Source organism: Dendropsophus ebraccatus, chromosome 3 (assembly GCF_027789765.1).
Source record: "Dendropsophus ebraccatus isolate aDenEbr1 chromosome 3, aDenEbr1.pat, whole genome shotgun sequence".
In the NCBI taxonomy this organism is placed as follows: Eukaryota; Metazoa; Chordata; class Amphibia; order Anura; family Hylidae; genus Dendropsophus; species Dendropsophus ebraccatus.
The window spans coordinates 161,318,479-161,333,769 of NC_091456.1; the positions used below are offsets into that span (position 1 = coordinate 161,318,479).

General features: G+C 42.0%; 1 protein-coding gene across 2 annotated transcripts in view; it reads right to left on the minus strand.

Annotated features, from left to right (window-relative positions):
• The window catches only part of AP3B1 (adaptor related protein complex 3 subunit beta 1), a 156,331-nt gene that overhangs the window by 56,597 nt on the left and 84,443 nt on the right, over positions 1 to 15,291 (minus strand). For both annotated transcript variants that reach the window (XM_069963026.1, XM_069963025.1), the window contains exons 16-20: positions 13,713 to 13,899; positions 10,505 to 10,635; positions 7,525 to 7,630; positions 6,180 to 6,303; positions 2,493 to 2,646 (exon numbers count right to left, since the gene is read on the minus strand). In XM_069963026.1, the coding sequence (XP_069819127.1) occupies positions 2,493 to 2,646; positions 6,180 to 6,303; positions 7,525 to 7,630; positions 10,505 to 10,635; positions 13,713 to 13,899 (702 nt within the window). The remainder of the gene's footprint in view (positions 1 to 2,492; positions 2,647 to 6,179; positions 6,304 to 7,524; positions 7,631 to 10,504; positions 10,636 to 13,712; positions 13,900 to 15,291) is intronic.

Sequence of the window (15,291 nt, forward strand, 5' to 3'; positions counted from 1 at the left end):
TTACATAGCTTTTAGATAGTTTTGGTGTCTATGCTAATATGCACCAACATCAAAAAGTGTTCTTGTTTTTTTTTAATCTACGACATGGATTCCCATTTAATATAATGGGACACTGAAATTCACACAGAAATCTGTAGTGTGAACAAAGCCTAGAGGTCCCCATACACCTTATACTTTTGTTGGCTGACGGAATAAGGCGTATGGAGCTTTGCCGACTGACCATGGACAGATGATGTCGGTGGAGATAGGGGTTGGGCATGATGGAAAATGACCACCTGACCCCTTTGTCCTGGGAGAGTTAAGCCACAGTCAAAGCTCTCTGGCTGCAGCTTATCCCTAAACACTGTGCTGAACATTCCTGTGTATGGGAAGGGTGGGAGATGGTTGGGAGAGAGAACTTTTAACCGAACAATAATTTGTCAGGTTTCGAAGGTGTATGGGGACCTTTAAGGTAATGAAATTATTTATGGTATGACTAGTGGTGGTGTAAGGCCAGAAAACCATTTATGTCAATGAAGGTTATGTCTCTACGTGACAGCAAGGGTAAAGCTCACATTTAGTGCGGTTTATATATTTTCTGTATATGTTGAAATGGCATATTGACATATACTGTCATGTATCAGAGCTGTGCACATTTCTGAGCATATAATGTCATTTTGTGGGACTCAAAATCATGGCTGCGTGCACTTTGGAGTCCCATAAAATTATAGGAGCATTAGCATAATTAGGCCTAGCTTACATATATCTGGCGGCGTTTCCCTCCGGTGCAGGAGAAAAGCACCAGAGAGAAACGCATGTCTGAACTCATCCCATTGTTTTCAATGGGACTGTTTGGAAGATGCGTTGTCACATTAGTGCCGCCAGACTGACCGCACAGGAGAACGCTGCTCGGAGCGTTCTGACATGCAGGCAGCTCCCTCATACGGCACCGCATCCACAAAAATCTATGGAGTGCCGGAGGCATGCCGTGTACAGTCGCATGCATTATGCATCCTCGGCTTTTGCCTCCGGTGCTCCACAGAGATCTCCCTGTGCCGCCGCCACCCCCATTAACCCTTGCGACTCTGGCCCTTCAGCATAGTGGCCCCTGGCAGGATGGGCAGCCCCCCAGCTCCTCTGTACAGGTGCAGCACCCTTTAGGACAGGGTTAGGGAACCTTGGCTCTCCACCTGCTGCAAAACTACAACTCTCATCATGTCTGGGATATCCATGTATGATGGGAGTTGTAGTTTTGCAACAGCTGAAAAGCCAGGTTCCCTATCCCTGCTATAGGAGATGTCCCCATGCCCTGCTGCCCACAGTAGAGGGCTCTGGTGTGCTGCTACCCCATGTATAGATCGCTCCCTGTAATGCCGTAGAGGAAAAACTGATGACAACTAATGAAATAAACGTATGGAAGCTGATATTAACTTATAGAAACTGAAAGTTTTTTCTGAAAAAAGGATAGAAAACCTGATGACAACTGATGCCTTTTTGGTATCAGCTGTGACATCAGATTGGACAATATCTTACATAAAAAACGGAAACGGACGCAACTTATATATGTAAACTAGGCCTTATAAGATATGTTAGCATATGATTCTGCCGACATATACATTTTATGGAGAGCAATAATAAATGTGGGTCACAGAATATTTATCAGCATCCCTGGCGGTATATGGCCAAGATGAGGTTGGTACATGTAGCCCTAATGATTTGCCACAATGAAAGGGATACTACATATAGTTACATAGTTACATAGTTTATACGGTTGAAAAAAGACACATGTTCATCAAGTTCAACCAAGGAGGGGATGGATACAGGGAAGGGGGAGGGGTGATAGGTTCTATACATATGCATTTATATTATTTTGCTCTAAGAACTTGTCTAGCCCTGTTTTGAAGCCCTCTACTGTTTTTGCTGTGACCAGATCCTGGTGTAGACTGTTCCACAGATTCACAGTTCTCATGGTAAAGAAGGCTTGTCGCCTCCGGAGATTGAACCTTTTTTTCTCCAGGCGGAGGCAATGCCCTCTTGTCCTTTGAGTGGGTTTTACCTGTCTGTATTACTGGAAATAAGGGGTACAGATCTATTGCAATGTATTTTGGAACAAATCACCAAAATAGCTGTAAGGTGGAGAAGCAGTAAGGAAAGGAGACCTGAAATAACTATAGTAGGTATGAACCAAATCTGAATTCTACTATCCTTAGCCAGTTCTTTCTTAAGGCCTAGCCACATGATACAAGATGTATGGAGCATAAATGTACATGCCAGACCGCTGGTCTATACTATTCCTCCTGGCAATTCTCCTGCTGAAGAGGGACCAGAAACCCCCCTTACATTGATCTTGGGGGGCATTTAATGGTGTCTGCATTGAACATCTAATATGAATAAAAGAGAGATGTTATACTCTTATCCCAAATGAAATCTTCACAGAATAGTACCAGACAGGTACTCAGACTCAGTGCTACAATGCAAGGTATACTATAGGCAGGAAAAAATCTATATCTCACCTTAGATTTGGTTACATTCCTAGGTGCTTCTGGTTCTGATTCACTGTCCTCCTCAGATTGTGAATCAGAATCAGACTCTGAACTCTCATTAGAGGATGAAGAGCTGGAATCTCCACTTTGTCCTGCGTTTCCGTTCTTTTCATCTTCAGATTCACTTTACAAGAAAAAAAAAAAAAAAAAGTAAATCAGTTGTGATTATGGTTGGTTATCTGGTTATACAGGGCACCACTATTGCTTTAGTGTTCTTATGCAACATTGTGTGTAAAAATCCCATCCGTAATGGAACTATTACACTCCATCTGCTCCCATAGCTCTGGATACTTAACCAATGCTCCATTCCAACAGGCGGCTTAGCACCCTGTGATGGAGGTTATAGCGGAGCCCAGGGATCGGACCACCAGCGATCATACACTTATCCCCCATCCTGCGAGACAAACCATTCTATTTCATTTCTGAATAGGGTAGTGTGGAAAAAACAGCAATTCTGTTATTCTTTCATTTTGGGATTTGCTTTAAAGCAGTTAGCATAGAGTACAGATGATGTGTTATTAGTATTTGTTTTATTACTTTTGCATAATAACATATTTAACAAATGTGTCGTCATATGATAAGAACCAGAACTAATCTATTAATGGAGCAAAGTAACTTTTGGTGTTGTTCACCATGCAACGGAAATTATTCGGAAATTATAACGGAAAGCATTTATTTAATACTCAAGATTGTTACCATTGTGGCCATACCAAATGTACATATTTTTATAGATTTTTTACATCAGAAAAAAAACATTCAATTTTAAATAGAAAGGTTTTTTTTATTTATTTTTCAAAAATTTGATTTAATTCAACTAGACTTGCGATCACTTCATCTTTTCGTTGTATAATCTAATAGCTGTACTGCAGAGTTATAGAGAGCGTGTCAGTGCAAAACTGATAGACAGTTCTGGCTTCTGATAGGGCCTAATATTCACAGATGACAAAACGGGTAGTTTACTTTCGGCTGTTGGTTTCCATGAATACTCAATGTCAACATGGCTGACGGAGCCTTCTCCCGCTGTCTTATGGCCTAGATGCTGTTGCTATTGACTGTAAAATTAGGTGGCTGGGATGGGAGTCACCTCTTATCCTGGCCGTTGAAAAAGAATGACAGCTTTAGGCTGGCTTCACACTACGTATTTGCAATCCGTTTTTTTTCTTTAAAAATGGATGAGAAACTGATTGCGAAAACATAGTGTAAACCCAGCCTCCCTCCTTCCTCTATGTGCTGTTCCCTGCAAGCTTAGATGGTGTACATTCACTATATACCTGTACAAAACTTGTCTGTGTTTCTTTATGCTCTAACATCGCTTCATTACATCAGTGGACAGTGTCACCTAGGTGGGGCTCAGAAATAGGGCCAAACCAGCATGAAGCCCGCCTAGGTGACACTGTCCACTGATGAAATGAAGCGATTTTAGAGCAGAAAGAAGATGCTGGTGTATAGAGAATGTGCAGCATCTAAGCCTGTGGATGGTGCGGAGAACCGCACATAGAGTAAGGGGGTGACAAGATCACTAAGTGAAGATTTGGATATTATCTTTTTTTATTTAAAAGGGCTATTCCCATCTGGAATAGTTATGCAAATGGACAGAAACTTTATTGCAAGAGGTGCGCTTAGGGGGCTGAGGTGGTATGAATCTTGTTCATGGGGATGTGTGAAGATGAAGCTCCCATCCCTAAGGCTTCACAACACTTCCTGCTAAAAAAAAAAAATCCCTCCCATCTCAATATTTGGTTTAAACTACAAATGGTCATCCAATAAGACAAAATTATTATCTCAGGAACTAAAAGGCATTATATTTTTCATATAATTTCCATTTTACTGTGTATAGGGAACCAACCAGCTGTTATATGCTGCCTGAACCACAGGGGCCATGAAACACAGAAAACTATTATGGACTCTGAAACACTGTGATGTTTTAGAGAGATGGGAGTGTTAAAGGGGTATTCTGGGTTTCACTTGCCAGAGCCATGGCATCTACATGCACATCAAATGGAGGAAACAAACAGCCCTGAGTATTGTGTGGTAGCCCTACTGCAGCTCGGCTCCAACTCAGTAGGGATTGCAAGAGCCAGGTACTGGCCACTTCATTGCATCAAAATAAGTGGTCTACAGCAGAGACTGCTGGAACAGTGGAGGCGCATATAGTTTTTCCCCCCATTTTTTAGATTGTTATTCCAATCTGGTCATTTTTTTAAAAAAAAATTAAAATAAAAAAAAAAAAAAAATCCCTTTAATTTTCCTCTTCCACCTGCACAGGTTAAATCCATAAATGTTTTTTTTGACAAGTTAACTTTCCTTGATGCAGAATTGCTTCCCCCCCCCCCCCACTTCTTGATTGACAAACATAATTAATACCATTATCTGGATATAATTGATGGTCCGTAATAAAAGTAACAATTACATACATCACTGCCATTAGGAAAGCCCCGCGGCTGAGTTTACAGCTGCGGTTACATCCGTCTAACATACCCTGGTTGTTTACAACCTATAGATCCCCATGCTTAGCTAATGAGAAAAATGTAGTGGTTAGTGGCGTCTCAGTTTTGCAGCAATGAAAAGACTGCAATAATTTAACCTACAGATTTCATTTGTTCTGTGTGGGAGGAACAATATAAATCACTTTTAAAATCATTAAATCCTGACTTAAATTAATAAAGTCATAATTAGGGCATTATGCTGTGTTTGTTATGGAAGTGGCGGGGCGAGTTGCTTTAATTACTGTCTGTAATAAAAGGAGCAGAGTGCGTACTACACCCCATCAGGGCTGTCAGCCACGACGGGAGAAACTGCAAACTCATCGACTCTGCTGGCAAAGGGTGATCGTGTCTGCAGAGGCCACCGCCTGACTGTATGGAGGCAAAATATACTAAACAAACAACGGAACCCATTAGTCCCAATTACCATTGAGATCTCTTTAGTGGAACCATGTAGAACTCTTTAGGCCAGGTTTACATCTGATAAGGACCCTGCATTTAAGGTATAAGTTGGCATGTAAGCAAAAAGGTATACCGTGGTGTAGTCAAGTCATGTCTAATGAAATGCTGTCCGCTAGTGACTACATTCACTACTATATCCTGCTCCTCATATACCTGCTTTTTCCATTGTTGACAGCTCATTGTCTAGGTTACGGACTACCTCTTTGCTCTAAAAGCAGTGTAAGGGGGCGCTGTGTGTGGCAGCAATGGATTAGAGCAGGGGAGCAGAGACCAGAACAGCCCTGCAGATCCCAACACGAACCCTGTGTCAGCCATTACTGCTGCCGCTGAAAGTAAAAAAATGTATATTACAAAGCAATATAACTTTATTAAAGCTATGTATTAAAAAAATGGTTTATTCTTGGCTGTCCAGACATAATGGGAACCGTAGTTTAGGGGGGCATAGGTTGTACACCCCTGCTTTAAAGGACAGACTGTGTAAGTGTGTAAAGCAGTGTTCCCCAACTTGTAGCTCTCCTAGGGGCCATAGGGTTCCTTGGCAGTATTGCTAGAGAGAAGACGCCACAAGGAGGACCCCAAAAGTCGTACACTCTGTGAGTTGAACGATATAACAGATGATTGACATCTTTCCCAACCATCCTGATAACATAAACGTTGTTAGAATATCAGGGAACAAGCAACTGGCTGCATATTACAGTTGCAGAAGACTTACCTTTCATTTTTACTTTTCTTCACTTTGGTTGACCTCTCATCTTCACTTGAAGAGTTTTCCTCACTTTCCTCACTGCTACTTTCCTCCTGATCATCGCTATCCTCCTCGCTACCGGATTCTTCATCTAGTAAAGAGACATTACATACAAAAACTTTAAGAAGCACTCATTATTTTCCCCTATGTAATGCACACTCACCATTACTATTCGTACAGTGTCATCTGTTTTATTCTGGCTCTGCTGCATCCATACATTTCAGTATTTCAGTACTGTAAGCTGGGTCACATGGTCAGCAACCAATCACCAGAAAATTAGACAGGTTTGAATTTTAGGAAATGGTCTGTCCCTCAGTCAGTTAAGTTCCTATCACATCTCTAGTGGCAGCACCCAGACCTCTCCTCACCCAGGCCAATGAGTATGATGCAGCCTGTGTTGCTAGCGCTATGTAACCAGGATATATACTAAGGCAAGAGGGAGCAGCATCTGATAGTATGCAAAAATATCAAGCTTTTATTGCATGACCAAGCATGAAACAGCAATGTTTCGACCCAAAGGATCTTTGACAAAGACCTTTTGGGTAGAAACATTGCTGTTTGGTGCTTTGTTTATGCAGCGGGGGTCTGTGAGCTGATATAGATTCTTTATTATGTTCCCCTTGGTGGCCCTGGAATTTTAATTTTGGCCAGACTTCTCCTTTAACAGCATAATCCCCTTTTGATTCATAGTCCCATTAGCAGTGACAGGTTGTCCTGTTAAGGCTGCCACAATTTTCACACCTATTAGCGTAGCTGAAAAGATGTTTTCAAATCAACTAGCGTCAGAAAGTTGTACACATTCGTAAATTATTTCTTTTAAAAAATCTGAAGTCTTCAAGTACTTAGCTGCTGTATGTCATGCAGGAAGTGCTGTATTCTTTTCAGTCTGAAACAGTGCTCTCTGCTGCCACCTATGTCTGTGACAGGAACTGATCAGAGCAGGAGAGGTTTACTTTGGGGATTTGCTACTGCTCTGGACAGTTCCTGACATAGACAGAGAAAGCAGCAGAGAGCACTGAGTTACAGTAGAAATATTACACCAATTCCTGCAGGACATAAAGCAGCTGAAGGATCAAGATTTTTAATAGAAAAGTTATACAAATGTGTAAATTACTTCCGACACCAAATGACTTGAAAATAATTCCCCCCCGGATGTTCCCTTTAAAATAAGGCAGTGAACTGGACTCCAAGATCTTGCTGGCATTGATCCCACTGGCACTATATAAACTCCACTAGGACAATACATGGATGGAAATGTGGACTACTTTATGTAAATTGAAGAAGACGATATCGAACTTATTAAAAGACTTACCACTGGATGCTGCAGACTCCTTATCCTCTTCTTCAGAAGAGTAAAACTTATCTGAAGTATCCTTCTCTTTTTTCGGCTTTCCAGTTGAAGTAGTCCATGTTTTAGCCTATGGCAGAGGGAAACACAGTCATCTCATAAGAAGTAATGTTAGATATATATAGTATACATTCAACAATTCCACAATATGAAAAGTTATGGAGGAGATGAGGCGCAATTCTGAAATACAAATATCTCCTGTAAGATGGTTGATTGATGGACTAATGCTTAACATTATATCTATATATGGCTGACCTAAGCTACATCTATATATGGCCGACCTAAGCTATATCTATATGTGGCTGACCTAAGCCATATCTATATATGGCCGACCTAAGCCATATCTATACGTGGCCGACCTAAGCTATATCTATATATGGCCGACCTAAGCTATATCTATATGTGGCTGACCTAAGCTATATCTATATATGACCGACCTTGGCTATATCTATATGTGGCCGACCTAAGCTATATCTATATGTGGCTGACCTAAGCTATATCTATATATGGCCGACCTTGGCTATATCTATATATGGCTGACCTAATCTACAAGAAAAGAATCATCATTAAAATACACACTAGACAAGCTTTATAGAAAACCTGCAAACCTTTCATGCTAAAGAGACATGTAAAAGACGGGAGGTTGGAAGGAAGATAGCAAGGCGTCAAACATAGACTTTCTCCTAGTTGTCACAGTTATAAATGAAGGGAATATGTTTTCACGTGACAATTATAGCCGAAAAAATTACTTTGGCCTCTGAGAACAATTTATGTTAGAAAGTTTGCAAAGTTTGTTCTTCTAAAGGTGCAGAGGGCAAGAAGGTGGCAGAATGTAATTGTTCATGTGGGCGATATGTAGACATGCTAAAAGCTGTACTTATATTTAGACTGCATCGAGATCAAATTTTTTTTGTAGAGACTAATAAAATCTGCTGAATCTATTGCTGGATAATTTAACCATTAGAACAGAATGTAAAATTAAAGGTTTAATATCTGACATCGTAACTCAAAGACACTCATATTCTGGGTCACAAACAGTGTCCGTATCCCCTAAGCAACCTACAAGATCTGAAATGGGTATGAAGATGGAGAAATGATTTTACTTAATAAGAAAAACTTTAATTTAACATTAACCCTCTCCTGTCAGTCCCAACTAAAGGGGTTGTGCTAGGATTACATTTTACATTTCATCACACAACTGAAAAATTGTTCAACAGGAATCATGTCAATGCTTTTGGGTCTAAATATTAGTGTTCCCCCTAATATATCCAGTGCTGGAAGTAAGAAACAGCTTCTGGTGCACTAATTCCTATAGGCTGACCTACATAATTCATTTCCAGCTATGTACAAGGGGAACCAGGCAATGGGACTGAATGACTGAGCATGTGCGACCACTGGTACTAGACATAATAGATGGACGCTGTGAGAACTAATCAAAACAACTACATGCTGGCTTAGCTGTTGTGGGTGTTCTGCTTTCCCTCTATGCATGTACACAGCCCATATGATTTACCCTGGAAGCTGTCTATTGTGCTCTTCCCTCCATATCTGTAACCTGAGTAAGATGTCCTCCATGCATGCGCTCCCCCTCTCCATACTGTTACCCTGCTGTTACCTCTTGCACTAACAGAAGAAAGCATGTCTGATTTTTCTCATCTGAACAACAACAAAGTAGGAAATTTTAAAGACGACTATTAAAATTTTGCTTAACTCTGCATCCAAGAAACAAACAATTAAAAAAATCAATGCAAAAGTAGATCAATTAAATTTTACTTTTTTACTATGTCAATGAAAGTGTAGGTCCACAGCAGTGTTGAATGAACTTTATCATAGTGTCCAGGTTTGAAAACTTCTCTAAACCTAAAGACTCAACATTTAACTCTCTGTATCTGCAGAAGTTGCATGCCGCCCTAGGGAGCCCTGGAAAACCTGAATACAGCCATAGGTTGTATCCATGTTTTCCAGACAGTTCTCAGGCTGCCTCCACCTTCTCCAGATACAGGGAGTTAAATGCCACGTCTTAAGGCTCAGAGAAGTTGCCGAACCAGGACACTATCATCAAGATTGCTAAACGCTAGTCCCATAGTTCTGCAAAGATCGATGCAGGGAGATGCAGCTAATGCTAAGTGGTATAGTTGTTAAGGTAAAAACCCGAACCCCTAGGAATGGAGCACAGAACTTCTGGAAGTATCTGTGCGGGGAGATGCAGAATGGGTCAGAGACTAAAGGCCGTATTAGGGTATATGCACACAGAGTTATGGTCACCGAAAACTTAGTGCAGAATCTGCCACTTGTTCCTGTGCGCTCCCGCTCTCCTCTCTGCCAGCTCCATTATTTGCTCGGGCGGATTCCGCTGACCACCCAAAGAATTGTCATACCAATTCTTTGGGCGGACGACGGAATCCGCCCAAGCATATAATGGAGCTGGCGGAGAGGGAATTGGGAGCGTACGTGGACAAGAGGTGGATTCAGCACTAAGTTTTTGGTGACCATTAGTCCACGTGCATATACCCTCACACGGCGCAATAATGAGGGAAAAGCAAGCACAGACACGCCAGGTCAGCGATTACTTTCCCTCATTCCTCGCTCACTGGCTGTGCTAATACAGGCACAGACAGTAAGTGGGGAGGATCAGGAGGGGCTGCCCGGATGATCCTTAGATTGTCCGCACTGCCCTTTGGAGTTGGCGGCGCTCTGCTGCCACTGTTCCTATTACACGGAGCCATGAGCAGCAGATCGTCGCTGACTTGATCAGCATCCTTTATGCTGATAAATCATGGTCTTTTAACATGTCCTATCACACCAAACAATTATCGTCCGGAAATCGGCAAAGTACGGCCAATAATAATTTTGTGTAATAGGGCCTTAACTGTTGACTTTTATATGAAATGTTATAGAACTTTAATTTATTACATATGAAATAGAAGATAACAAATAAACCTACCGGCTCTATAACTTCCACGTTCCGAACAGTTGGATCAGGTGCTACCTCTGGCCAGTCAGACAGCTCCAGGTACCCAGATGCCTTAGCATTCAGCGTGTGCGATAGAGTACCAAGCTGGAAACGGTCTCGATCTATGGAATAAAATACATAAGGAGCACAGAGTTGATTACAGTGAAACCTATGAGCCTTGCAGCACAAAGTGCAGCCATTATGAAGATGGCAGATCATTGCTGTTAGATTAGCCTGAATATCAAGGAAATAGACAGAAAGCAGACAGCCTTCCATAAGGTCAGGACGATTATTTCAATCCATACATTATAATAATCTCTTTCATAATGGTCAATATAAAAACTAATCAGTCAGTATGTTTAGAGGCGCCGGGCTGGAATGCAGATTGGGTGAAAATGACTGTATGGTAAATATTAAGAATGACAGCGCAGCTTAACAATCCACAGACAAGGCTTTCCACACGCTCATTCGGAATTTTAATCATTCTTTTTCTGCTACACCAAACACCATTACTACCGAAATTAGCAATAAATCTACATGAGCGCTAAAACACCACAAAACCAGCCGCCTTACAGAATTAGCATCTTGTTGCATATGGAACAACTTATGAACCACTGAAATCCTTTGTAAAATAAACCCATCTCACACCTTAAAGGCTTCCTGTGAACTCTGGGCACTCCATTATGTACACACAGAAGGCGCCATACGGCTGAAAAGGCAGCATAGATTGCGGATTAGATTAGCCCTAATACTGTCGCTTTCTGTATGTAAATTGTATGAAATAGTGTTTGATACTCTACAATGACTGATTTGAAGGTTATTTTGGTGTGTATGGTGCCCATAGACAAAACAGATTTTGTCAGGAGTAGCTTAGTACTGACACCTTACTGGCAAGTATTAATGAGAAGAAGAAGAAAAAAAAAGCCAGACATGCTGAGGTGTCTGGCAGCGGCCTATACCATGATAACACAGGTACACTGGGCTGAGCCAAGAATGCATGCATGTAGGGCTATGGTGATAAATGGCTTTTGGCTTGTTTTACTGACAGCTAATTAAAGAGACTGTCAGCAGGTTTATGCAGCCCTATCTAAGGGTAGCATAAACTAGTGACAGAGAAGCTGAACAGAATGATGTATCACTCACATTGTTCTGTGCATCTGATTCGGAGATATTCCCCTGAATAACATGGACAATAAGTAGTCATCCCCATTGTGTTTGCGCTCAGCAGTCCTGGATATTCATGAGCACCAGCAAACTCTACCCTCCAGCTGCTGATTGGCAGTTATCTATCCATGCTGTGTATATTCAGTCAACTGTCAATCAGCTGCTGGAGGGCGGGGGTAGTGATGCAGAACAAGTCCTGCATATTAGGTAAACGGCTGAACGGAAAGATGGAAGAAATACATTGTTCTGTTCAGCATTTCAATCATCAGATTATGCTGCCCTCATTTAAGGCCACATAAACCTAGTGACAGATTCCCTTTAAAGGTCAAGGAGTGGTTAGGTCAAGAAGAAAAGATACCTTTTAGATCTCTGTCAGTTCTTCCATGAGGTAGAAAAATTGTTTTGTTCTTCTGTGCAAAGTGTCAGAGTGGTTTTCCCAGACTCCTGAAGTGCTGAGAGCTAGACCACCTCCTCACTCCCCTCCCTTTCTATCCTTGAATTATTGAAAATCATGCTGATGGGAATGGGAGAGACAAGGCATTCCAGCTTGTAGAACTTTAAGAGCTTGGGAACACCCTTTTGACACTTCTGGCACAGGAGAATAAAAGCATTTTTCTATGTCATAGAAGCACAGATTAGTATATGAAACGTACCATATGTCCCCTCGACATGGCCCGTTCCCAACTTTAAAAACTAGCACCAATCTCAAAGCTCAACATTTGTATAAAGGAATACTATTAGCAGGTTTGTGCATATGAGCTTCCAAAGCCCCCTACCTTCTCTATCCAGCGCAGCTTTTGTGATCCTTCAGTCTTGCCGTTTTTGAGAAATTTGATCCGATGCACTGGGGGTGTTCCTCTGCCCCCCAGTGCACCATTTGGCCTACCCACCACCTCTGATGCTCACTCCTACTTATGTAAATTCAAGAATGCATAAGCAGGCTGGTATTTTGACATACTGGAATATGCATAAGTAGACATGAGAATTGGAGGCAGCGGACAGGCCAAAAAGTGCACTGGGGGGCAGAGGATCCAGAAAGATCACAAGAGCAGCACTGAATGTAGGAAGTAAGGGGCAACTGGGAACGATCAGCAGGTTCACATGCCTATTACAAGGCCTGACCAAAGTACAGTGAATGTCTATGGGGAACTGACCATCAGTGCACACACAGCACAGAAAAATCAGCTGTAAGGGTGTCTTCACACGTACCGGACCCGGAGCAGATTTCACGATGCGGGTTTGCAGCAAATCCGCAGCGGAATTTTCATTCCACTGCGGATATGTAAGCCAGCCCCTTTAACCCCCCCGGCCCGGAGCATACATTACCTGCTTGGCGCCGCGGCTGCAGTGCAGCTCCCGGCTCCCCTCACTCCCCATCAGCCAATCAGTGCACCGCAAGAGCGAGGAGAGCCGGGAGCCTCACACAGCTGCGGTGCCGAGCAGCTAAAGTATGTAGGCCGGGGCTGCGGGGGGGGTCGTTGTTAAAGGGGCCGAGTCACATATCAGATATGTAACCCATAGACCTTGACACTACATGGATCCACAGCGGATGCTAGTAGAAGTAGTAGTAGTAGTAGTAGTAGTAGTAGTACAGTATGAAACATCATGGACAAGACAGGGGATGTTTGGTTGTGTAGCGTAGTAGTAGTACGGAACATGAAGGACAACACAAGAGATGTTTAGCTATGTGGTCCTAGTAGTAACAGTAACAGTCACAATTTTGAGAGATTCATCCAAAACCAAAACATTTCTTACAAATTTCAAGTTTGTCAAACAGATAACCTTTTTGGTAAATTCTGAAGAATTCTATTCCCATCAAACTGATTCACTCATCTATCATTTCCAGCCAACAGCACACCACATCTCTCTCCTTTGTTCTTGCACAGTCATAAGGTGGATCATGCTTCACTCGCATGCCTGCACTATACCTAAGAGATGACCAGCCCATGCATGTATGAGCATAGATGCAAGTCTCATTTTACCCTTATCAGAGGCATTAATACTTATATGGGTGGGGGGCACACATTCAATTTACCTTTAAAAGGAGATTCTAACACAGGAGCTGGTTTCTGGGCCAGAAATATTCTTTTGGCGTATTTACTCAGAGCTCCAGTCTTCTCATTTGGAATAATAAGCTGTCTTACAAAGCGCGTGCGGTCCCTGATATCGTAATTCTGATCGTATTTGCCAAGATTTAATATGTACTGAGTAAGCAATTTTGTCTGTCGGGGGAGAGAGAAAAAAAAAGAAGAAGAAGCAGAGAAAAAGCAGAAGTAGTTATTTATGATTATTGATAACTCTCAGTAAACATATTTAAAGCGGTAATAAAAACGAAGCGTTAAGACAAACAAATGTCGCTCCGTAGGGAATAGGCTTTTCTGAAGCTGCAAATGGAATATCCAAGCCAAAAGCACATGTCCTGCCCGAAGCTCGGAGGTGAATGCTAACTACGGCGAGGCAGCCATGTGCTAGATTATTAAACTGCTGAAGTGGAAAGAAAGGCATCATTAAAAAATAATCATATATGGCAAACCCACTGAAGGGTCTGCGTGAGGATAATGAATGTGGAAACACAACGAAAAACATGGCACTCAAAACTTAATCGAGAAAATATGCAGGACATCAAAACATCAGCGGGTGTTAGGGGGCTGGCAAAGTGCTCCATCCGAGGTGAGCTTTATGAAGAGAAAGTGTCCCTGGCACCACAAGGGTCCGCACACTCGCTCCCTACTCTCTTACTTTGCTCTGAATTACGGCCCATTAAAGGAGACACATGAATCACTGAACTGGATTACTGCAAATTATTTGCAGTGCATTTAGCTGTTACTTTTTCATAAAAGCGAGCTGCTGAGGCCCTCTAAAAACCAAGATAAAAGAGCGCTTATAGCCTGCGGTAATACTCTTCATTTATTTATTTATGTAAGGTAACAGCTTGTTTTATGGCGGATTTTCCATCATTTCTTAATTCGCCCATTGACTATGCTACATTAAAACTGCATCGAGATCATTTTTATAATAGCCCGCGGCAAACCAAATTTTACCATTATGTTCCAAATTAGAGGCATCTGCGAGGCATAAATGTTTGTTAAAAAATAGTCAGAACACATTCGGCTGCTAACTATGTGTATACAGCGCAAATAAAGACACAGATACCTCGGATAACAGGCAGCCAGTGTGAAATGTGCTTATTTAGACTAATGAAGCAAATTCATAGACTTGGTGTACTCAACTGAATAAGAAAAATGCCTTCAGCCGGTTTAGGAATTACTTGTAATCACAGTAGGATAGGAGAGGTCTCAGCCTGCAAACCTTCCACAGCTCGCCAGCATTCAGGGGCTTCTAGCATTGGCATCATGGTGACCCTACCGCCAAACCACCCACCGGCAACATAAGTAAAGGCTCACAATGCCTGGCACCCTTCCAGTGGAGCTGAACTCCTGTCTGATATTTTCTGTGTTTCTTCTTTGATGCAATTATATATTATCAGTGATTCCCTAAACCTCTGTTTATGTCTGTATCAGAGATGGGAGAACTTATAGTAATTTTGGGTTTGTGCAAACCCAAATGCTTGGTATTTGAATCCCAGTGGCTGCAGGAAAATGGATGCAACCTTA